The sequence below is a fragment of the Vipera berus genome, assembly GCF_964194415.1.
Source record: "Vipera berus genome assembly, chromosome: 14".
NCBI lineage: Eukaryota > Metazoa > Chordata > Lepidosauria > Squamata > Viperidae > Vipera > Vipera berus.
Genome location: NC_138217.1, coordinates 9,124,740 through 9,148,855, shown reverse-complemented (window position 1 = coordinate 9,148,855; position 24,116 = coordinate 9,124,740). Strand labels below are relative to the sequence as shown.

At 46.4% G+C, this 24,116-nt stretch overlaps 4 protein-coding genes across 5 annotated transcripts in view; 3 read left to right on the top strand and 1 right to left on the bottom strand.

Moving 5' to 3' along the window:
- Positions 1–23,974, bottom strand: part of DGCR2 (DiGeorge syndrome critical region gene 2) — a 58,000-nt gene extending 34,026 nt beyond the window's left edge. The window contains exon 1 of one of the 2 annotated variants that reach the window (XM_081338745.1): positions 23,808–23,974. Coding sequence is in view for 1 of the 2 variants with exons in the window: in XM_081338744.1 (XP_081194870.1) it covers positions 11,060–11,138 (79 nt within the window). In the remaining variant the exon portion in view is untranslated. Of the gene's footprint in view, positions 1–11,059; positions 11,615–23,807 lie in introns of those variants that run through there. The other variant, XM_081338744.1, reaches the window with a different exon arrangement.
- Positions 12,361–13,714, top strand: LOC308674352 (testis-specific serine/threonine-protein kinase 1-like). The gene has a single exon (XM_081338750.1). The coding sequence runs from the start codon at positions 12,479–12,481 to the stop codon at positions 13,478–13,480; it is 1,002 nt and encodes a 333-aa protein (XP_081194876.1). The 5' UTR covers positions 12,361–12,478; the 3' UTR covers positions 13,481–13,714.
- LOC308674394 (testis-specific serine/threonine-protein kinase 1-like) lies at positions 14,878–17,749 on the top strand (the record flags this gene model as incomplete). The annotated part of the gene is made up of 1 exon (XM_081338820.1): positions 14,878–17,749. The coding sequence occupies exon 1, from the start codon at positions 16,733–16,735 to the stop codon at positions 17,747–17,749; it is 1,017 nt and encodes a 338-aa protein (XP_081194946.1). The 5' UTR covers positions 14,878–16,732.
- Positions 19,715–21,497, top strand: TSSK2 (testis specific serine kinase 2). The gene has a single exon (XM_081339322.1). It carries the CDS (start codon positions 19,730–19,732, stop codon positions 20,795–20,797), a length of 1,068 nt encoding a protein of 355 aa, XP_081195448.1. The 5' UTR covers positions 19,715–19,729; the 3' UTR covers positions 20,798–21,497.
- Positions 23,975–24,116: the final 142 nt, after the last annotated feature.

The window sequence follows — 24,116 nt, the reverse complement described above, 5'->3', positions numbered from 1 at the left end:
GTAATGGGGTCAGTCAAGTATTAATCTAGGATGTGTTAACAGGCATCAATGGATTCACTGCTTTCCTCGCCAGGATCAAGTGATCTCCTATCCCTCAGGCCAGCAACCCGTCTGGTAACCTCGAAGACCACCCATGCTAGAAGTATTTGCAAGGATTTCTCAAGTAACAAGGTCTCTCTTCTAGGCAAATGCCAAGAACTCCCACTGTTTCTTGCATCTACCACCTCCAGACAATAATCTACAGCAGCTGCAGATCAAAAGATGCAGGAAAACTGTAGGTCCAGCCACCAGTTTGGCTGTCAGTCAAGCCACCACGAGCATCCGATGCTGCACGGTTGCAATGAAACCAGACATATATTAAGATTCATGAGAAAACAAGGGTGAAATAATGTTTTAATTATCCCTGCAACAGCCAGCCCTGCGGATGAGCATTACATGATTTTAACAACATTAAATTACCTCCTTCAGGTAACCTTGATTATCTATGCATCAGTGGGGCAATGTGATTAAACAGCAATGGGTATGACTTGCTAGAAACGGACATGGACCCTAGACAACAGAGGCCCAGCGCTGGTGCCTTGTAAATTAATATTTTACAAAACTAACCTATTTTTAATAAAACTCCGACTCTTCAGTAATAGTTCTCGAAAGGAACATGTAAAATATGCATATGCCCTTGGCAGTTATAATTTCAAAAAAAAAAATCTGCACACTCAATGGATGAAAGATGACCTGCCTTGATCACATTGGTCGTTAAATAAGACAATGTTCTAGTCCTATTAATCTTACTATAAGAAGTGTGGAGAAGAAACATAGACTGCTCTCCCATTGAAAGCCACTGTTAATTAGCCTAAGGAACGCAGGTCAGTTTCAAATATTACAATGTCCAAAACATGGAAACAGATTTTGTGGTAATCCTAAAGAACTTGCAAACTTACCAGAATAACACAGTAGGAAGGGACCTTGGAGGTCTTCTAGTCCAGCCCACTGCTTAAGTAAGAGAGCCTATACTATTTCAGACAAACGACTGTCCAGTCTCTTCTTAAAAACCTCCAGTGATGGAGCATCCACAACTTCTGGAGGCAAGCCATTCCACTGGTTAATTGTTCTCACTGTCAAGAAGTTTCTCCTTAATTCCAGGTTGCTTCTTTCCATGATTAGTGTCCATCCACTGCTTCTTGTCCTGCCTTCAGGTGCTTTGGAAAATAGGCTGACCCCCTCTTCTTTGGGGCAGCCCCTCAGACCCCCCCTAGTCCTTCTTTTCACTAGAGTAGACATACCTAATTCCTGCAACCATTCTCTGTTGGGATTGGATTAATGTAGCTCATGACTATAACACTGCCATGCTACTGTCCTCTAATTTTAGTTACCTTTCCCTAAGATATTGCTGATCTTAAACCGTAGCAAAGTTTATTCAAAATAACACATCGATATTTTATAATAAATACAGTTTTAAAGATATAACCAAAAAGAATTCTGCGGAGTAAACAGCACGCAACCATCAGTTTGTTTTTTTTTAAAATGAATAAAAGGAAACAGACCTGACCAAGCATTTGAGTTTGATAACAACTGATAACAAGCCCAATCCTACAGCCTTGGGTTTTTTTCAACAAACGTTTACAAATTGCAAAGCGCAAGGTCTCAACCGATGCCACATTTTCAGCAGCAATTTCCCAAGGCTTCAGATTAGGCGCAGAAGCCAAGGTTTAACCTGGGATTGCTGAGTATGTGGAGCAGAGGTTTAATCAGCCTTTTACTTTCGGTTGGCAAAGATGAGGAGAGACTTAAAACCCCCTTCTTTAAAAAGTGAGGCCAAGAGGCCATGAAACATACTAGAAGGAGGTTAGTTACTCCATAAAGCCCCAGCCTATACAAGCTAAACCCTTCAGACATCTCAGCCGTTTAATGAGCTGTTCTGAAATTTACAAGGCAGGCTGTGGTTTGTGCAGTTACTCAGAAGGTTAAGAGGCCTTCAGACCAGACCAATTAGATCTTCCATCCTCATGGGATCAGGTGTAAGAAAAGGAAGTTGAAAAATACATTAAGCTGCCCTACGCAACAGCCAAGAATGCAGCGCGCTACTCTAAAGTCTCACTGCTCCAACCAGATTGTCCATCCAGATCTTTGTGGGTCAGTTTCTACGTTTTGTCCGACTTTTCACGACCCCATGGACCCCAGCATGCCGGGGGAAGGGAGGCTGTCATCCACGGTCCCCTTGAGTCTGCCCAAATTCATGCTCACTGTGTTGATGACCCTACCTAACCATCTCCTCCTCTGCCGACCGCTTCTCATTTTGCCTTCAATCTTTCCTAACATCATCGGGGGTCTTTCGTGGAATGGCCTTTCAAAGTTACAACGGCACTGGGAAAAGCGTCGGAGACGAGGTTTTTAACTTTTGTATTTTTGGTTTTTAATTACCCTGTAAACCGCCCTGAGTCCTCCGGGAAAGGGCGGTATATAAATGTAATAAAATAAATAAATAAATAAATAAATAAATAAATAAATAAATAAATAAATAAATAAATAAATGGGACGTAGGGACTGTTTTTCAACACTTGTGACCAGTGCAGAGTCCCCTCTGTTCACGCGATCAAAAGGTGGATGCTTGGCCACTGGCTCATATTCGTCATGGTTGCAGTGCCCACACGATCCCCGGTTGCGATCTTCTGGCAAGCCAAGTCAATGGGGAAGCCAGATTCATTCTCCAACTGCGTTACTAACCACCGCCGTGATTTACTTAGCAACTGGGGCAAGGGAGGTCGTAAAATGGGGCGAAACTCACTTAACCACCGTCTTGCTTAGCGATGGAAATTTTGGGCTCGCTTGCGGTCATCAGCGGAGGGTTACCTGTATCGAATGTCCCATGTTACACAGAGTGGGCCATCTGGTCAGCCACGGACCGTGCTTCACCTTTTGTGGGGACGCGTGGCCTAAGAACGTGGGTGGAATTACAGCGCCTCTTAAGCATCTTTCTTGCTACGTAATCATTTCAGGGGAAAACCACATAAGGGAAGAAAAAGTCAGCAAGGCCGTGCCAAGTGGGTGGAAAAGGGAAGTGTAAACACAACGGATAAAATATCTGTCAAGTCAAAACGCCAGGGTTGCTCATCGACTGGAGTGCTCAGATTGGAAAAGGGAAGCGTGAAAAGATGATGATCTGCGCGGGAGACAGAAATGGTGAGAGGCATTTTTGCTTTCTCGCAAACGAAGACTGCGGGTATGTTGTGAGAGCCCAAATATGCCCATCAGACCCTCCAAATACTGCAAATTCCTAATGCACCAGGGTAAAAAAAAATGGGGGGAATGTGAAATCACCTTTACAACTATCCAGGGACATACATTATTTTTTTTTAAAAAAAAAACAACCCCTACAGTATAAACCTCTCTTCTGCTAGCCTGGTTTTATTAGCGTAACAAAATATAAGACTTCAGAGCTTTAATATCGGCTGCTTTTGTGTGTATTCTCCGTTTGGCTTTGATTTGTTATTTTCACTTAATATACATCCCAGGAGGTAACTCTGCACTCACAAAAGCAAGCTAATTGTTTTGGGACTCGGGGAGAGAGAGAGAGAGTGAGCGCAAAAAGATTCCTCATTCAAGGCTAAATCTCACTCACTTGGGTATCTTATCTTTCAACTCCGAATATCCCCTTTCCTTCTGCTGGGCAGAGGCGCTTTCAACATTCTCTCGCCCTTCCGGGAACAAGCTGTGTTCCTTGGGGTCCGAAAGAGCACATCCTGGGGGAGAGGGGGGGGGGACATCTGGATGCAGAGAGAAAAGGCTGGGGCAATAAATTAGCAGGGCAGGGCAGGAGCTAAGGACAGGCGGTCCTTGACTTACGACCACAATTGAGTTTTTTGCCCTGTTTTTTAATGGCCTTCCTGGCCACCGTTTGTTAAGCGAATCGCTGCAGTTGTTCAGTTACTAACGCGGTCATGAAGTGAATCTGGCCTCAACGTTGACTTTGCTAAAGGGGATCACATGACTCCAGGATGGTGCGACCATCGTAAACAGGAGTCCGTTGCCGAGCATTCTGAATTTTGATCACGCGACCGTTGGGGACGCTGCCAGGGTCCTTAAGTGTGAAGTACATGGTCGTAAGTCGCTTTTTTCCAGTGCCGTTGTAACTTTGAGCGGTCAGTAAAGGAACGGTTGTAAATTGAGGATTACCTGGAATACAGGCCTCATGGAATTGTACCCTCAAAAAATCCTTTTCTGACCCTTTTTTCTATGGAAAGAAGCTCTCTTTCTTTCTTCTGGCATTTATCTATCTATTTATCTATTTATTTATTGGTACTATCTGAGAAAACACGTTTGCACCAGACACCCTGAGCAAGTCCAAGTAAGTAGATCTGCCGGAGGAAAACCAAAGGTTGGATCAATTCTCAAAGACAGCTAAGGACTGTTGCCAAAGGCAGGACTTCCCACATCCTGGACACAAAACCATAGGCAAGTAGCCCTCAACTTGCAATATTTCACTTAGTGACCATTCAAAGTTACAACGGCCCTGGGGAAAAAGCGACTTATGACATTTTCACATTTTACGACCGTTGCAGCCTCCCTGTGGTCACGGGATGAAAACCGAGACACTTGGCAACGGGTTCGTATTCATGACCCCTGCAGCGTCCTGGGGTCACGTGATTCCCCCTCCCTTTTGTGACCTTCTGACAAGCAAAGCCAATGGGCAAGCCAAATTCACTTCACGACCTGGTCGCTAATTTAACAACCGCAAGGGGTTCACTTAACAACTGCGGCAAGAAAGGTTGGTCGTAAAAGGGGGCAAAACCCCCTTAGCAAGAGTTTGGCTTAGCAACAGGAATTTGGGACTCAGTTTGTGGTGGTAAGTCAAGAACTCCCTGTACACATCTTGTGTCACGGGATGACACAAGGAATTGTCAAGTGTGTGGGGGGGAAACGGTGCAGGAATGATGCAAAGTGTGGCTTTCGAAGAGCTGAAATTACTGCAGCGTTCGTCCAGCTTCGTTATTCAGAAAACCTCGATACACACTTCACCCATTCCACTATTACTGTATAAAAAGAAAGAACTGACTTTGTGAGCTGACTTTGTAATAATGCCATTTGGGGGGGTGGTGAAAGCCCTAATAAGCAGGCATATACATAGAATGAAGGCTACTGCTAAGCTTGTAAGCCGCCCTGAGTCTTCGGAGAAGGGCGGGATATAAATGGAATTTTAAAAAAACAAACTGGGATGCTGTAATAAAGAAACTGGCTAGCAACGTAGAGGCCCAGATTCTCCACCACCACAAACATAAAGTCTTCCTGATGGCCTTGGACCAGTCTCTCTCCCTCGGCCTTATCAAGAGGGAATATTCTGTACACTGCCTTGAACATCTGAACAGAAGCAAAAGATGAACTGAACAAATAACATTTTTTAAAAAAAAGTCCTTAAAACTTTGGAAAACTACCACGGAACAAAAAAAAAAAGCTTTGAGCCTTTTGGGATACAGTTAATTAATATTTACTCTGAACTGCCAAGATAAAGCAGAAAGAGACTGTTTGGTTCAAGAAATCGGAGGCCAACCATTTTTCTATCTCTGCAACCCAACTAAGCTTGGGAACGCCTGTTTAAAAAAAGGCACAGAGGAACAGGTTTAAAAGTTAACTTTTTTTTTAATAAAGAAACTACAGAGGATTGTGTTAAAAAAGAAACAATGCAGGTACTCCGTGACTTACAACAGTTCGTTGAAAGTTACGACATTGGAAAAAAAATGACTTATGACCACTTTTTCCACACTTAACGACCGTTGCAGCATCCCCACGGTCATGGGATCAAAATTCAGATGCTTGGCAACTGACTCATATTTATGACGGTTGCAGTGTCCCAGCTCGTGGGATCCCCAAGTTCAATTGAGAAATAAACCCATGTGGAACAGGATGCCATATGAACCCAGCACACAAGCAAATTCAAAGCTTTGGGGGTTTTTTCCGTTTAATTTCACCTGTTAGATAAGGATCTTCTCTGCTTTACATATATGTACAACACACCTAGAAACTGGGCAGCTGGCACTTTAATCGCTGGTCCTGCCAAAGAGGCAAGTGGATTCCCATTTGAAAATGCAGCTTGCCTCTCCCAAAGTGAAAATGGGGAGCCTTGTAGGATGAAGGTGTCCCCCCCAAATTCAATCAGGATTGGAGGCCCCCATTTTCCAGTTGCAATCACAGGTCCTCAAATAGGTTCCTCCTTGTTTGTTCTGGTTGCTCTGCTTAAAGTTTCTAACTACAAGGTTGCGTATGCAAGGTTTCTCTTTTTTTAAGATCAACTTTGCAAAAACAAACAGGAAAACACCAAAGAAGCCAGTGACAATGTAACAGTTCAGCAGCCTCTCTCTCTAAGATAATCTTCAAAACAAACTAAGGCAAGTTGGAAAGAAGTTTAATGTTATGATTAGGTCTTAAATGTTACACAAAACACAGGATTACATCAACCAGCAAGAGCCAACTTGCTCTGTATAAGCTCATCATTCAAATCCAGGATTCTTGTTTACAAGAGCGCTGCAGTCCTGTTAAATCCAACTGGCAGCCAGGTTATATATATGGCAAAAATAGTTTCACCAAACAGATGAATTTTAAAAATCATTCTTCACCTCTGGGAGTTTCTTCTTCCTTATTTCATGCTCAGGCCAAAAATGCATCTGGGATACAACTCTATCATATTGCAATGTATTTGCTACTCATAATTACAAAAAAGGTTTGAGAAAGAGAGGGGTGGAGAGAGAGAGCGAGAGAGAGAGAGAGAAAGAGAGAGAGAGCGAGAGAGAGAGAGAGAATGAAAAAGTATGTATGTATGTATGATAGATAGATAGATAGATAGATAGATAGATAGATAGATAGATAGATAGATAGATAGACAGACAGACAGGACTAGATGACCTCCAAGGTCCCTTCCAACTATTATTATTATTATTATTATTATTATTATTATTATTATTATTATTATTATTATTATTAATTATTATTATTATTATTATTATGAAGCAACGTGTGGAAACTCATCAAGGAGAGAAGCAACCTGGAACTAAGGAGAAATTTCCTGATAGTGAAAACAATTAACCAGTGGAACTCCTTGCCTCCAGAAGTGGTGAATGCTCCAACAATGGAAGTTTTTAAGAAGAGACTGGACAGCCATTTGTCTGAAATGATAGGGTTTCCTGCCTGAGCAGGGGGTTGGACTAGATGACCTCCAAGGTCCCTTCCAACTTTATTATTATTTAAATTAGAGAGAGAGAGAGAGAGAGAGAGGGAGAGGGAGAGAGAGAGAGATGGATAATGACGATGGATGATAAAGATGGATGGATGGACCGACAGGCAAGGCAAGCAGATAGCAGACAGTATGGTATATTAGATTTAGATAACCTTTATTGTCATTTTTTTTCCCTTTGGGCACAATGGCACACATTAAAAATGAGATTTAGTTGCTTCCTGTCAAAGTGTACACATCCATAACACATATTCAAAACATACTATACACAGCAAAGGTCTAGCTTTGCTAGGGTCCCAGTTCTAGTCCCCTCTCAACCTCCCTTGATGACTTTCAGCTAGTCCCTCTTACCGCAAGACACAAAATGACCCAATAGTGAGGACGTTAAGACTAGGACCAGAGAGACATCAGTCCTAACCCTCCTAGAAGTTCGCTTTATAACTAAGCCAGTCCCTCTCTCAGCCCCAAACCTCGGTGTGTAGCGATGAAGATGCCAGACAGGAAGACCGAGGTTCTATTCCTTTAAGTTCTGGAGCTGGCTGGAGGGAATATTGGGTCAATCACTCTCAACCATAGAGAAACATCAGCTAACCGCTCATTCCCACGTTGAACCAATCTGTAGGTTACAATCAATTATCTTCAACGCCCCAAAATGTACGGATTGTTTTTCAATATGCGCGTTTGCAGCATTTCACTTCTAGTCTTTCTATTTACGCTACGATCTGACCCGAATATTTTAAGGGACCACGCCAATTAGTTCTCCGCCGTGCTACCCACCTTCTAGAGCAGGGTTGTCCAACCTCGGCAACTTTAAGACCTGTGGACTTCCCACTCCCAAAATGGCTGGGGAAATCCTGGGAACTGGAAGTCCACTAGTTTTAAAGTGGCCAAGGTTGGACAACCCAGCTCTAGAGCAATGTTATTCCTCCTCTCCGTATCCATGCAGGCCTGATCCTACCGTTTCCTGTTCCTAAGCACTCGGAAGAGGGCATTAAATGAAGCCTCCACTGTTGTAATTATATTCCCCTTACTCCCACGATCAGCACAGCACTGCCTATGTTCTTCCACACTGTTTATATTGTTGTTTTAATCCTCATAAACCACCCAGAGGCTTACCCAAATGGGTGGCTGGAGAGACTCAACTTCAGAACAAGCAGCATTACACACACCTTCTACCACGAGAGGTTAACGTGACCTGCAATTATGCACCAATGCACCATGGCCTCTGTTCTTTCTCTTTTACACACACACACACACACACACACACACACAGACACAAAACCAGGCTCATTTCTCCCTGTGAGGTCTTTTTTTTTTGCCTGAGGAGTCAATAAAAAAATATCTCAGAATGAAATCACTAAGAAACCTGTGGCAGCCAAAAGATAACAAAACGTTAAACACATACAAGTTCTTGGAAATCACAACAACAACAACAAAAATCAGGCAACTTGTTATGCTTTGCTCTCCTTAACTCAAGGACATTTCTGGAGAGGTTTTTTTTTTCTTCACAGTCCCTTCCATAAGTCGCAATACTTCTCTATGCTTTATTTTTTCTTGAACGTCATTTTTAGTTCTCCTTTTCTTAAGAAGTGTAACCTTCCAGATCACTTCTCCTTTCTACCTTACGTAAAAATTCGTCACATGTTTTTTACGGCCCAAGTATTTATACTTCTGAAACTCTTTTCCTTTCTAGGCAATTGAAAGTTGACTTTTTTGGGGGGTACATGTTCCGATCTTGACATATTGAAAATCTCAGATAATCTTTCCCCCTTTCCCAAGTTTGTTTGTTTTTTTAAAAAAGGAGACGTTTTTTCTTTTCAAGGACTTCTTCCCAGCTTTTTTCAAAAGCTTGTAATTGCAAGCATTGTAGATGGCAAGCGCATCCCATTGTTTCGGTAAGGGAAAGCCCAATTATTTGCAAGATCCATAGATGCAGGACTGATTCACACAGGTTAATGCCTCAGATGATTTAGATATAGTTTTGGATAACACCGGACACACCCACATCGCAAGAGCTTCTATGCACAATCCAGCTGCGTGTCTCTCCAGTAAGTACTTCCAACGCTCAGTCATTTCTAGGGTGCTACAACAGCTCCTATTCTTAAATCAGACTATCTGCTTCAGCCAACTGGTACCACCTCATCACCCAAATATTTGCAATTTACTTCAACAGTTGCTGGGAAACAATGAAAAGGGTTAAGACAGCCCCTTTAATCCAAATTCTCCAGGGTTGGCTGCATAGCCTTAATCTGCTTAGTGAATTAATACATTTTCTAGCCTGGCAAAACACACCAACTCAGAAATTAACCAAAACGATCTATCTGGCTTCACACAACTTGCTTTGCTACACACACACACACACACACACACACACACACACACATAAGAAAAAAAACCCCAAAACCAACCCAAACTTAAGCAGGTTGTGTGACCCGAGCTGCAAAACTGTTCGTGAGCAAGGATAACCACGCTAGGGAAACACCAATCGGGATTCCCAGAAAATCTTGCAAAAGTTCTGGACAATCTATCCATCCGGTTCTTGTAGAAACAGACCCCCATGCACTGAAATAAACTTCGCCATGTTGTCACTTCTAGGAGGAGGAAGAGGTCCTTCTTGAGCCCCCAAAGGGGTCACCCCCAAAGTGGTCACCCCGTCATGCTCCCAAAGGAAGTCCTCCAACCTCAAGGGCCTACAGAACCCATGGTGCCCATCCTGGATTCGAGGCCACCTTCTCCTCCTGATGTGTCCTCAATCACCCTGAAGTCTCTACAGAGAAGACCTTTCTCTAGGTCCTAGCAGTGGGACCCTGGGGTCCTGGCCCAAGGGGGGGAGAAAGCTAAATGGGGTGGGGGGATCAATGGGAACAGAAGCTGGGAGCACAAGCAAGAACCAAGGGAGCTGGAGGACCTTGGGCGCATGGGCAATGTAGTCCCACCTCTCTAGAGGGGGACAGGAGCCAGGACCCATCTGAAGGGCCGGGGGTGGCTTATGAGAAATGTAATACCAAGTGGGGTGGGGGGAGGAGAGAGGATCTGGGGCCCCCCCAACACCTGGAAAAAACCCCCAAGGGGTGCTGGGGATTATTGGAAGCAAAGAACAACAAAACTGGAGGACCTTGGGCGCATGGGCAATGTAGTCCCACCTCTCTAGAGGGGGACAGAAACCAGGACCCATCTGAAGGGCCGGGGGTGGCTTATGAGCCATGTAATACCAAGTGGGGTGGGGGGAGGAGAGAGGATCTGGGGCCCCCCAACACCTGGAAAAAACCCCCCAAGGGGTGCTGGGGATTACTGGAAGCACAGAACAACAAAACTGGAGGACCTCGGGCGCATGGGCAATGTAGTCCCACCTCTCTAGAGGGGGACAGAAGCCGGGACCCATCTGAAGGGTCGGGGGTGGCTCATGAGCCATGTAATACCAAGTGAGGTGGGGGCAGGAGAGGATCTGCTCCCCCCCAACACCTGGGAACCCCTCAGGGGAGCGCTGGGGATGATGGGACAGGTCTAGGGGCCTTCAGGGAAGGGCCACCTCACCTCCCTAAGACCCACCCTCCGTGTCCTGCGACCTGATGATGATGGGCGATGTAGTCCTTCCTCTCCAGAGGGTGGTAGAAGCCAGGACCCATCCGAAGGGCAGGGGGTGCCTTATGAGCCATGCAATACCAAGTGGGGGGGGGGAGCGCTGGGAATGATGGGACAGATCCAGGGGGTTTTCAGGGAAGCCCCCCCCCGTGCCCTGCGAGCTGGGGAGGATGGGCGATGTAGTCCCGGCTCTCCAAGGGCCGTGGGGGCGCCGCAATCCTCCCTCCCTCCCTCCCTCCGTCCTGCGCCCGCCCGTACCTGGCCGCAGCGGCTCGGTGATGCTGAGCACGAGAAGGAAGAGGAGGAGGAAGGTGCCGCTGTCCGCCTTGGGCACCATTTATCCTCCGTTCATCCTCCGCCAGCGCAGCCACATCAACCCCGCGGGGCGGGGGAAGACAAGGGGGAGGGCCGCCGCCGCCGCCGCGCCGCCTCCGGGAGCCAGCGAGGCCTCCGTTGCCGCCTCAGCCGCCGCCGCCGCCTCAGTCCCCTCAGCCGCCTCGCTAACGGGGTCCGCCCGCCCGCAGCTCCGCTCGCAAGATGGCGGCCGCATCGCCCCGCCGCTCCCGCCGCCGCGCCCCGCCCCGCCGCCGCGCGGCCAATCGGCGGGCCGGGGGCGGAGCCAGGTGGAGGGAATCATTACCATAGGGGGGCGTGGCGAAGGAGGCGGCGCGCGCAGAGGCAGAAGCGTCGGCGGGGAGGGCGGGGCCCTCGAAGCCGCTCTGGCCCCTCCCCCGTCGTTCAGCCGAATCAGAATAGGAGCTGGAAAGGGACCTCGGAGGTCTTCTAGTCCAGCCCCCCCCTTTCCCCCCCCCCCCGCTCAAGCAGGAGACCCTCCTATACCATCCCGGAGAAATGACTGCCTAGTCTTGGTTTTTTATTTATTTTTATTTATTTATTAATGGGATTTATATTTATTTATTTATTTATTTATATTTATTTATTTATTTATTTATTTATTTATTTATTTATTTATTTATTTATTTATTTATTTATTTATTATTTTGGAGAATAGGTGGATCCTCCTCTCCTTTGGAGCAGTTTATTGTAAAGATAATAAATGCAAGCACTCTCATCACTTGTCAACTCTGGGGTGCAGCCAAGAACACAAGCCCAGCCTTTTTACTGGTACTCAGTTGCAGGATTATTACGGGCACGTAGGTTCAATCAATCGGAACAGAGCTGGAAAGGGACCTTGGAGGTCTTCTAGTCCAGCCCCCTGCTCAAGCAGGAGACCCTGCACAATTTGAGACAAGTGGCTGTCCAGTCTCTTCCAGGGGATGGAGCACCCACAACTTCTGGTGGCAAGCCGTTCCACTGGTTAATTGTTCTCGCTGTTGGGAAGTTTCTCCTCAATTCCAGGTTGCTTCTCTCCTTGGTTAGTTCCCATCCGTAGCTTCTCCTGCCTTCTGGAGCTTTGGGAAATAGATTGACAGCCCACCCCCACCCCTTCTTTAGGGCAGCCCCTCAAATGTTGGAAGATGGCTATCATGTCAGCCTTGTTTCCTGCTTTCCATTAAACTAGACATACCCGGTTCCAGCAACTGTTCTTCCAGCAAAGGCAGTGGGTTCCACTTCTTTTGTGAAAGACCGTGTGCCGGCCATGTGTGTGTGTGTGTGTGTGTGGTGTATTTTCCTATCCAAGTCCTTTAACAACATCCTTCCAGTGTTGCCCTTGTGATGTCATCCGATGACCTCAGCTCTTCAAAACACTGCTGGGAGACCCCAGGGCAGCCTAGCCTGGAGCCCCCTTCAGATGGCCCTGTCCCCACCTCAAGGAACGTGCCACTAAATGACAGTTCAGATGGGAGCTTGGCACGCCCCACCCTTGGCATCATGGACGATGGTGCTGTGCTTAAGAAAAAGGGTTACATTCTGGGCAGTACCTTGGGCGAGAGTTCCTTTGCCAAAGTGAAGTCGGCTTACTCGGAGCGTCTGAAAATCAACGTGGCGGTGAAAATCACAGACCGGAGAAAAGTGCCCAGCGAGTTCCTGGAGAAATTCCTCCCTCGGGAGCTGGAGATCTTGTCGACCGTCAACCACTGCTCCATCATCAAAATCTACGAGATATTTGAAACGGCCGGAAAAGTCTACATTGTGATGGAACTTGGGGTCCAGGGCGACTTACTGGAGTTTATTAAGAGCAATCGGGGCCTGCCGGAAGAAGTGGCGTGTCGGATGTTCCGTCAGCTGTGCTGTGCGGTCAAATATTGCCATGATTTAGACGTGGTCCACCGCGACCTGAAGTGTGACAATATCCTCCTTGACAAGGACATGAACGTCAAGTTGTCGGATTTTGGCTTTTCCAAGCGCTGTTTCCGAGACGGGAACGGTAGAATCTTACCCAGCGAGACTTTCTGTGGCTCGGCAGCTTACGCAGCACCGGAAGTGATCCAGGGGATTCCCTATCACCCCAAAGTTTACGACATGTGGAGCTTAGGGGTGATCCTGTATGTCATGGTCTCTGGATTCATGCCTTACGACGATTCCAACATCAAAAGGATGCTTCGCCTGCAGAAGGAGCATCGGATCCTTTTCCCCGAGGTTCTGAGCCTGGAATGCAAAGATCTGATTTTCCGCATGCTTCAGCCGGACGTTTCTCACCGGCTACGGATCGAAGAGGTTCTGAACCACCCTTGGGTCCAAGGCAAGCACCTCAAGTCCTTCAAACTGCGAGATTAGCCAGATGGTAAAGTGCAAACCTTAAATGTTATCCGGAATACTTATTGCTTTGCAGAAATGCAGTAAACCTGAAAATCTTTTCCTTGAGCAGCCCTTTTGCAGCGTTCTCCTTGTTGCACCATTCTCTATTTAATTTGTGTACACGGGTAGTCCTCGATTTACATCCATTCATTTAGTGACCATTTGAAGTTACAACCGCACTGGGGGGGGCGGGGAAGGACCTGTCCTCGCACTTACAACATTTTCCCCTCCGGTCACGTCCTTAAAATTCAGGCACTTAATGATCAGTAACCATTTTCAATGGTTGCAACTGTCCTAAGTGCGAGGACCGGTCATTTATTCGCTTCTTTCAGCCCCGCTGTAATTTCGAACGCTCGCTAAACGAAGAGTCACCTTGTAGCGGAGATGGGCAGCCTAACAATTTAATAAATATAATAAAAAAGCAATTATAACTTGAGGATTACCTGCACAGAATACAGTTCTTTAGAACTCAGCCATCAGTGAAAAGACATTGCCAACACCCAACTCTTATTGCACGAATTATGATTCTCCTCTGAATATTGTGTGGCTGCCCAAAAATCCATGACAGATTGCTCCGGTTGCGTGCATGTCTGCAGCTGGGTTTATTACGGCTCTCCCTTGAAGCCAAAGTCCCTTCCGAATAATTTTGCAAAACTTAATGGAGAAGGAATGTCACCTTTCGCGGGGAAGATTTAGCATCTCCCTGCAGAGAGACGGGAAATGTTCCTCATTGCCTAGAATGGTGGACATTTCAAAGCTCTGCTCCCAAGAGCTGTTTGAGACACTCCGAGCTGGAATGGCTGATTTCCTTAAAAAAAGAATCCTTCCCCTCACAGGTGTGTTTATCAGAGCTTTGATGTGCCAATCAAGGAGGTGGCTGTGCTTCATTGGTATGCAACTTTGGTCCCAACTGGGTGTTTTCCCCTTGAGAGGGATCTTAAGGAAAGAAAACTATTAGGCCCGAACTGTTGTTCCTGCATTCTACGGAAAGTCCTTCACTTAACAACCGTTCAGAAAAAGGTCTCTTATTTTCAGGGGAACACGACAGCAAAATATTGGCTCAGCGTGAAGCTATCGTGACTGACCTTAGCATGTATTCATACATGCGTATGGTATATAACAAGGGTGTCAAACTCAATTTCATTGAGGGCCGCATCAGCATTGCGGTTGCCCTCAAGGGGCTGGGTGGGTGTGGCCTACTGGGTGGGCGTGGCTAGAGTGCATATGGCCTACTGGGTGGGCGTGGCCAGCTCTACATCGTTCGCATCAAGGGTGCCTATGGGGGCCTGGGCAGGAATGGGACAGATCTGAGGGTTTCTGGCAGAAGGAGGGTCTCTGGGCCAGGGCCAAGGCAGTGGGGGCCGTTCCCTCACTGTTTCCAGGATGGCTTCGCGGGCCGCATGAAACCACTTAGCGGGCCGGATGTGGCCCCTGGGCCTTGTGTTTGACATGTCTGGTATATAAATTCTTACTGGATTTATTATAAAAGCTGGTTGAGAAAACCAAGTCAGAACCATGGACAGCTCCCTTCAGAGCAAAATCTGGGTGCTTTTGCCGATTCTTTGGGATTCAAACTATGCTCTTTGATTCGGCAAAATTCCCAGTGTGATTTATAAGTGGATGCAAATGTAAATGCGATCGGCATTTGCACAATCTCCACGAAAAAGAATTTTAATGAGCCAAATGGGTAAAAAAAAACACACAACAATTAAGTGAGCCTGCAGCTCTGAAAGACGGGATTACCGAGGAAGACACAGAAACGAAATATATATAAATGGTTATTGAAAAAAAAATGAAAACGGGTGGCACCAGCCTCTTCCAAGCTCAGTTACGTCTTACCTGCCTATTTAAAAACAAGCTTTAAAATCTATTCCATGTTGGTAGTATCCAAGCGGCCCAAAGATTCTTTTTTTCAAGAGGCAACTGGACTTTGTTTTTCCTTGAAAACGTTTTGCTTCTCATCCAAGAAGCTTCTTCAAAGACTTCTTTCAAAGTCCATCTGCTCTTGAAAAAAAGCACCTTTGGGAGAACCATGACCTGGACAACTGAGAATCTCCGTAGACACGTAGCATCAAAATATTTCAACTCTTTTAGGCCAGGCCCTTGTTTTGCGTTACTCTTATCCTTATTTCATTCCCTCCAGTTCTTTGAATGCATTGCTTTAAACCAAATATAGCCCTCCGTTCAATTTGGGTTCCCGTTGCTGACACTCAAAATGAGCAGGCTGTATCTCTGCCATCCCTCATTATACCCGCCAGCAACAAACAAGCAAGAGATGCTTGCGTCTTTTTTCGGATCAAACCAATTTCAGGCCCTGTCTGGATATCAACGTGCGCTAAAATATTTAAAAAACAAAAAGAAAAGTTTGGTCCTCCCTAAATTACTCACTTATTGCAATAGCAATAAGACTTATATACCGCTTTACAGTGCTTTGCAGACCTCTCTAAGCAGTTTACAGGGTCAGCTTATTGCTCCCCCAACAATCTGGGTCCTCATTTTACCAACCTCGGAAAGATGGAAGGCTGAGTCAGCCCTGAGCCGGTCAGGATCGAACTGCTGGCAGTAGGGAGAATTAGCCTGCAACACTGCATTCTAACCACTGTGCAGGATGGAAGGGAGGGAGGGAGGGAGGAAAGAAGGAAGGAAGGAAGGAGCAATCACACTTATATAGACTTAGACTTATATACCGCTTCAAAATGCTTTCCAGCCCTCTCTAAGCGGTTTACAGAGTCAGCCTCTTGCCCCCCCAACAATCTGGGTCCTCATTTTACCGACCTCGGAAGGATGGAAGGCTGAGTCATCCTTGAGCCGGTCAGGATCGAACTGCCCAACTGCTGGTAGCAGGCAGTCAACAGAAGTAGCCTGCAGTACTGCCTCCTAACCACCGCGGCTCTTAATCCTAAAACAAAAATATGGGTATGCAGAAGATGAGAGGTTAGCAAAAGGAGCCCATGTCTGTAGGTACATACTCTGTCCAAGAGACTTGACCGATCCACTTAGGAAGTTCATCCCTTCTCCACCCTGTCACCACGATGTAGGCTCCCTTGTTTGCTCCCAAGCTATCTCCAGTCAGGACCAAAACTGGCTTGGCTTTGTGACATCATGGAAGGATGTTAAGAATTCTGCTGCCTTGAACTTAAGGAGAGAAACACCATTCTGAAACATACACGAATCTGGACAGAGGTAGGTGATGCCCTGTCAACCTGACGTTCCGGGTTGCCTCAAGAGACAATGGACGACGCCGAGGTGCTCAAGAAGAGAGGCTACATTATGGGCATCAACCTCGGAGAGGGCTCGTACGCCAAAGTGAAATCAGCCTATTCCGAACGGTTGAAGTGTAACGTCGCAGTCAAGATCATCGATAAGAAAAAAGCTCCCCGAGACTTCCTGGAGAAGTTTCTCCCTCGGGAGATTGAGATGTTGGCCAGGGTAAAGCATCACGGCATCGTCAAGACCTACGAGATCTTCGAGACCTCCGAAGGGAAAGTGTACATCGTCACCGAGCTCGGAGTCCAAGGAGACCTGCTGGAGTTTATTAAGAAGAAAGGGGCCATTCCCGAAGACATTGCCCGTAAGATGTTCCACCAATTAGCCAGCGCCATTAAATATTGCCACGAGTTGGACATCGTTCACCGGGACCTGAAATGTGAGAACCTGCTTCTGGACAAAGAATTCAACATCAAATTGACAGATTTCGGCTTCTCCAAACGCCTGTCTCGTGACGACGACGGACGGGTCATTCTTAGCAAAACGTTCTGTGGGTCTGCTGCCTACGCGGCTCCTGAAGTGCTACAGGGCATCCCCTACCAGCCCAAGGTTTACGACATCTGGAGTATGGGCGTGGTGTTGTTCATCATGGTCTGTGGCTCCATGCCTTACGACGAGTCCAACATTAAAAAAATGCTGAAGCTTCAGAAAGAACACAGAGTCCACTTTCCCCGGTCCAAAGTGCTCTCGGTGGAATGCAAGGACCTCATTTATCACATGCTTCAGCCTGACGTCACCCGACGGCTCTGCATTGACGAGGTCTTGATGCACATCTGGATGCAGGAACCCAAAGCCATTTCGGACTCCGTGCTGACCAAATCAGGCGAATGTTCGCAGCATCAGAGCCAGATCCGATCCCTCTTCGGAAAGGAAACCGGTCCACAGTTTTCGGAGAACGAACAAGTGAAGCAAGAAATACTGCACGAGGATCTCGAGAAGCTAAGCAGTCTCCCTGAGCAGATGGAAAGGACTTCCCTCTGAAAAAAAAAAGAGAGAAAGAGAGACGTCGTCTCAAGATATCTCCCCCTCCAAAAAAAAATATGGTTTGCAATAATGCCAAAAACTCAATTATTTCTTTTTAAGGCTCTGTTCTGGAAGGTTTTGAAAAGAGATGAAGGGTGGATGGGGCAACAGAATGTCCGAAGCCCTTTCCCATTATTTTGGAAGATCCAGGACCTCTTTAACGTCTCCATATTTCTATATTTCTTACTGGCACAAAATAAAGGATGAGTTTTCCCTCAGTTAATCTTCTCCAAATGAAAGATGATAGACCCGTTGATTGGAGGTGTGTGTGTGTGATGGAACGATCTGAAACAAGGTCTCTAAATTCGTAACTGGTGCTTGGGCTAGCATAAAATCTACCGTCACATCTAAGAGGCCGAAGACCTGTCTGTTGTATTGCATCTGCCAATGTCTTGTGCTTTTTCTTTGGGTTCTTTACACTTTTCAATTAGCAGCTTGTAAAAAAAAAGCCTAGAGGTATGTAACTTCCTTCGGCGAGATTGTTTTAAAAACACACAAATAAAGTCTCCCTTGAGTGCACCTTGGCTCCTGGAGAAGTGTAATCGTCGGTATTTTTCGATTTCTTAATCTCGTTTCTGAAAATGTTTGGCACCCTACTCATATATTTTTTTTTACTCCAAAAATGGGAAGTGTTCAAGGAAGGGGAGGTTTGGGTTGACTTATTTACACGCACCCTGCAAAACAGGAACGCCTTCAATTGCAGAAACGAGGAAATGGGATTGTGTTACTAACAGTTCACGGAGGTGACCTAAGTCAGTGTTAAATTTCTCAGAATAGCAGGAGTTGGAAGGGACCTTGGAGGTCTTCTAGTCCAACCCTCTGCTCAAGCAGGAAACCCTGTGCCATTTCAGATGAGTGGTTGTCCAATCTCTTCCTAAAAATCTCCAGCGTTGGAGCACCCACAACATCTGGAGGCAAGTTGTTCCACCACTTGTATTAACTGTCAGGACATTTCTCCTTAGTTCTAGGTTGACTCTCTCCTTGATTGATTTCCATCCATTGGTTCTTGTCCTGCCGAATAGGTTGACCCTCCCCCCCTCTTTGTGGCAGCCCCTCAAATATTGAAAGACTGCTATCATGTCACCCCTAGTCCTCCTTTTCATTAAACTAGACCTTCCCAGTCCCAGCAAACATTCTTTATATGTTTTAGCCTCCAGTCCCCTAATCGTCTTTGTTGCTGTTCTCTGCACTTTCCAGAGTCTCAACATTTTTTACATCGTGGTGACCAAAACTGGATGCAGTATTCCAAGTGTGGCCTTACCAAGGCATTGTAAAGTGGTATTAATACTTCACATGATCTTGATTCTGTCCTTCTGTTAATGCAGCCTAGAACTGTGTTGGTTTTTTTGGCAGCTGCAGCCCACGGCTGGCTCATATTTAAGTGATTGTCCACTAGGACTCTGACATCCCTCTTGCAGTTACTACTATTGAGCAAGGTACCCCCTATACTATACCTGTGCATTTGGTTTTTCTTGCCTAAATGTAAAGCCTTACTTTTCTCTATAGTGAATTTCATTTTGTTAGATATAGCACCCAATGTTCAAGTCTGTCAAGATCCTCCTGTATCTTAAGCCTGCCTTCTGGAGTGTTGGCTATTCCTGCCAGCTTGGGGTCATCTGCAAATCTGATGAGTTCCCCATCTATCCCCCTCATCCCAATGGGGCCGAGCAAGAACGCTCTTGCCATTGGCATGGAGGTGAGCTGGGCCCAAGCAATGGAGATCAATTCACCTGGCATTTCTCTCAGCTTTATGATGTCACATGGAAACAGCATCCTTTCAACAATGCTCAAGGTTCCATTCCAACCAGCCTCCCCGGGCTTCCACAGCAGGAAACGGATCTTCTCCTGATGACCACACACCATGGAACAGACACTAAATGGCTGAATGCGTACGTCAACCATGTGACCAAACATCTCATCACCACGGCCTACAGCATCATGGATGATGCTGCTATCCTTAAGAAAAGAGGCTACATCATGGGCGGGAATTTAGGGGAAGGCTCCTATGCCAAAGTGAAGTCAGCCTTCTCGGAACGGCTGAAGTTCGACGTAGCTATCAAAATCATCGACCGGAAGAAAGCGCCTCCAGATTTTCTGGAAAGGTTTCTCCCGAGAGAGATAGACATCTTAGCCAAAGTCAACCACCATTCCATCATCAAAACCTACGAGATATTCGAAACGTCCAATGGCAAAGTCTACATTGTGATGGAGCTGGGCGTTCAGGGCGACTTGTTAGAATTCATCAAGCTAAAAGGGGAGATGCCCGAAGACATCGCGCGCAAGATGTTCCGTCAACTGAGCACCGCTATTAAGTACTGTCACGACAACGACATAGTGCACCGGGATTTGAAATGCGAAAACCTTCTGCTAGACAAAGATTACCACATTAAGCTTTCGGACTTCGGCTTTGCCAAGCGGCTGCTTCGGGATGAAGATGGCAAAGTTATTTACAGCAAGACTTTCTGCGGTTCTGCCGCTTACGCGGCCCCGGAGGTCTTGCAGGGCATCCCATATGAGCCCAAGATTTACGACATGTGGAGTCTGGGCGTTATCCTTTATATCATGGTCTGCGGCTCAATGCCTTACGACGATTCGAACATCCGGAAAATGTTACGCTTGCAGAAGGAGCATAGGGTGCATTTCCCCAAGTCCAAAAATCTGTCAGTTGAATGCAAAGATCTGATTTATCGCATGCTTCAACCCGACGTGTCCCGACGCTTGCGCATCGAAGAGGTTTTAAGTCACATATGGATGCAGCCCGGCAAAATCAGAGCTGTGTCGGCCACTTCGGTCGGGAAAAATGGAGAGAGCTCACGGAGTATGGGCGAGCTAAAACCGGAGCACCGATCAGAACGGGAGAAGAACCAGAAAAGTGAATCCAAGCAAACCCTGGTCTCCAACGTGGCTCCTCGGTTGGAAGCGGTCGAAGAAGTAGAGGAGGTCCCCGAAGGAGACAAGAACGATGAAGCAGTGAAGATAGCCGAGGAGTTTGAAAGCGATCTCTGACGTTTTTCCTTCAACAGAAGCCCTCGCTTCTGTGACCGTCGCATAACAGGGAGTCCAGGTAACCAACTGGAGAGTGGGGCGTGTGGAATAAAGATGAGAGCTAAGCAGAAGAGGCGATCTGAAACTAAAGAATCAGCTTTCTGAATCAGCTTCTTGTAGGCCAAAGGCCCTTTTATTAAATATTTTTTAAACGGATAAAACACTAGGCTCCAGCTGGCAACTACTGATCCATCTTACCCATGCACGCAGAAGGCAGGAAGGCGGGCTTCAACTGCTGGAATGGGAGAACTCACTGTGGCCAACACACCATAGACAACTCGCCAGAGGACAATTCAATAATTCAATTTAATTTAAAAATAATAATAATAATTAAAACATGTTCACATTTTTGTTATTTCACATTTCATTTTGTCCCTCCTTTGGCATCCTAGCTCTAAAGCAGAGGGTCTTCAAATTTGGCCCTTTTATGACTTGTGGACTGAGGAATTCTGGGAGTTGAAGTCCGCAAGTCATAAAAGGGCCAAGTTTGAACACACACACACACACACACACACACACACACACACACACACACACACTCTAAGGATCCTATTTCACCAATTTCTTCGGTATTAGTGTGACTCTTGTCCTCTGGCGTGTTGGCCTGAGAAGAATTGGCCATAGTGAGGTGTCTCGCGGCGAGTTGTCCTAGACCCTCAACCATTCTTCCCCACCCCCACCCCCCCCAAAAAAACCCCAGCCTAACAGCCTCTGAGAAAACTGTGCCTGGCCTATGCTGGTTGTAAATAGAAGCTGAGTGACTACTGGAGAGCTGGTCTTCTACTCTTGTGTCACTTAGAAAAACACATGGGCTGCTCCAGGTTGAGGAAATGGATGACCAACCCATCCTGATTCTCAAAGGGTGGAAGGCCTTAAGTAAGATAAGGAAACAGCGGCAGTAGCTAAAAGGTTGTTAAGTTACTCCACAAGTTACTCTGAAGCTTGGTTTGATTGTCTTGCTACAACAGGGGTCCCCAACCCCTGGTCCATGGACCGGTACCGGGCCGCGGCATGCCAGCAACCGATCCACACAGACAAGCAAAGCCCCATCCGCGGGATGCAGGCAGCACACAAAACCACACACCCTCCAGTCTGCGGAAAAACCTCTCTCTATGGAATTGGTCCCTGGTGCCCCAAAGGTTGGGGACCTCTGTGCTAGAATATCCCATAACAATGCAAACACAGTAGTTATCAATATAGCTAGTCCTTGACTTACAACAATTTGCTTAGTGACCATTCAGAGTCACAACGGCACTGAAAAGGGACTTATTTTTCACACTTATGGCCGTTGCAGCATCCCCCTGGTCACGTGATCTTCCTTCGAATGTTCAACTGACTCACATTTATGATGGTTGTAGTGTCCCAGGGTCGTCAGATTCACGTAACAACTGCAGTGATTCGCTTAAAAAAATGTGGCAGGAAAAGTCGCAAAATGGAGCAAAACTCTCTGAACAAACGTCTCACTTTAGCAACCGAAATTCTGGTGCCCTTGTTGTCGTAAGCCAAGGACTACCTGTAGACATTTTGTCTTTCTCTTGACGGTCACTGCCTTGGTGGAGCAGTGGGCTGATGCCTCCTTAAGTAACACCAGCTGCCTGCAATTAGTGCAGGTTCGCATCCCACCAGGCTCAAGGTTGACTCAGCCTTCCATCCTTCCGAGGTAGGTAAAATGAGGACCCAGATTGTTGGGGGCAATAAGCTGACTTTGTAAAAATGCCGCTTGGGGGGGGCAAAAGCCCTAATAAGCAGGCATATACATAGAATGGAGGCTACTGCTAAGCTTGTAAGCCGCCCTGGAGTCTTCGGAGAAGGGTGGGATATAAATGGGATTAAAAAAAAACACCTTTAACCAGAAAAGTGGGGGGATCTACTAAATTCATCCAAATTTGCTCCCGTGAAAATACAACTATCCGAGTTAAAAAAAAATCATAATAAATACAAATGACAGATTGGACCTGCTTCAACAAGAGTCAAGCGAGGGAGCCTTTGGGACGCTCCTTTTAATTTGTATATATTATATTTCTATATTTCTATTATATTTTACGTTATAGACCTGTCCAAGCCCTGATCAAATCTGCCTTCCTTTTCTGGCTGGCAATTCACTTCTGCTTTCTTACATTTACCGTTTTAAGCCCCCCCCCCCAAAAAAAAGGCCTGCTACCAGATATTTGCCCATCGGAGCGAAACGCCACAAATCAACCACTCCAAAACTAAAACGTGGGATTTATTCAGTCACCCTCATCCCTAGAAAAATCAGCCACATCCAAACTCAGAACGTTAAGGCCTTTATGCCTAAGGTGTTTATTTTCAGTCCTTCCATCGAAAAAGTTCAATTTCTTATTTTTGAGATGTAGGCATAAAAAGCTCCGAGGAGAAACAGGTCCTTGCCACAAATTATTCAAAGCCAAAGGAAACGAGTCTCCTTGAATGACAACGATGGCTGCAAGATTCTAGCTCGCCATTTTTTTTCCCCACCGACTGTGCCAGAGTTTTTAGTGTCACAAAAAAAAATATGATTTTCCCCTTCTCCCTACCCGCCCCCCCACCCCCGTTGGATTCAATCTTATATCTTTGCTGCCCAACTTTTCAGGTTCTTGGTTTGGCTTTGAAATTTTGTTAACGGGCTTTTGTGCCCAGCTCTTCATACTTTTTGTTTCTTTGGGCTGGACTGGGTCCAAATCCAGGAGGCCACCGGTAATCCTGCTCAAAGCGAGATGAAGTTAGACCTGATCGGCTGGATCCCAACCCACGTGTTAGAGCCCGTTAAGGTTTGGAAAGCCGAGCTATCCCCAAGCTTTCGATCCTTAAGCCAGGATCTCTGTGGAAGGAAGGAAGGAAGGAAGGAAGGAAGGAAGGAAGGAAGGAAGGAAGGAAGGAAGGAAGGAAGGAAGGAAGGAAGGAATCTTGTTACCTTTGCTTTCTATAAAGCGAATTCTTTCTCGGCTCCCAGGCCAGGAGAAATATGCCATACCTTTGAGTCAGTCTCTTAAGCCGAGGATCTGCTCCGAGATTAACCAGGCACGGACACGTTGCCAGCTGCACCTGGCCACCGAGATGCCAAGGCAGCAACCCAACATCCTATCTGGAAACTAGTTCTTTCTTTCTCTCTCTCTTTCTCTCTCTCTCTCTCTCTCTGTCCCCCCCACACCACAATCCAAATTCCGGCCAGGACTTGAGGTGGAGCCTGCCTTTAATCAATTAAGAGGAAAGCGCCCCAACGCAAAAGCGCAAGCTGTGTTCAAAAGGCCAGCACCGTCCAAGCAGTTTTGTTGAACCTCTT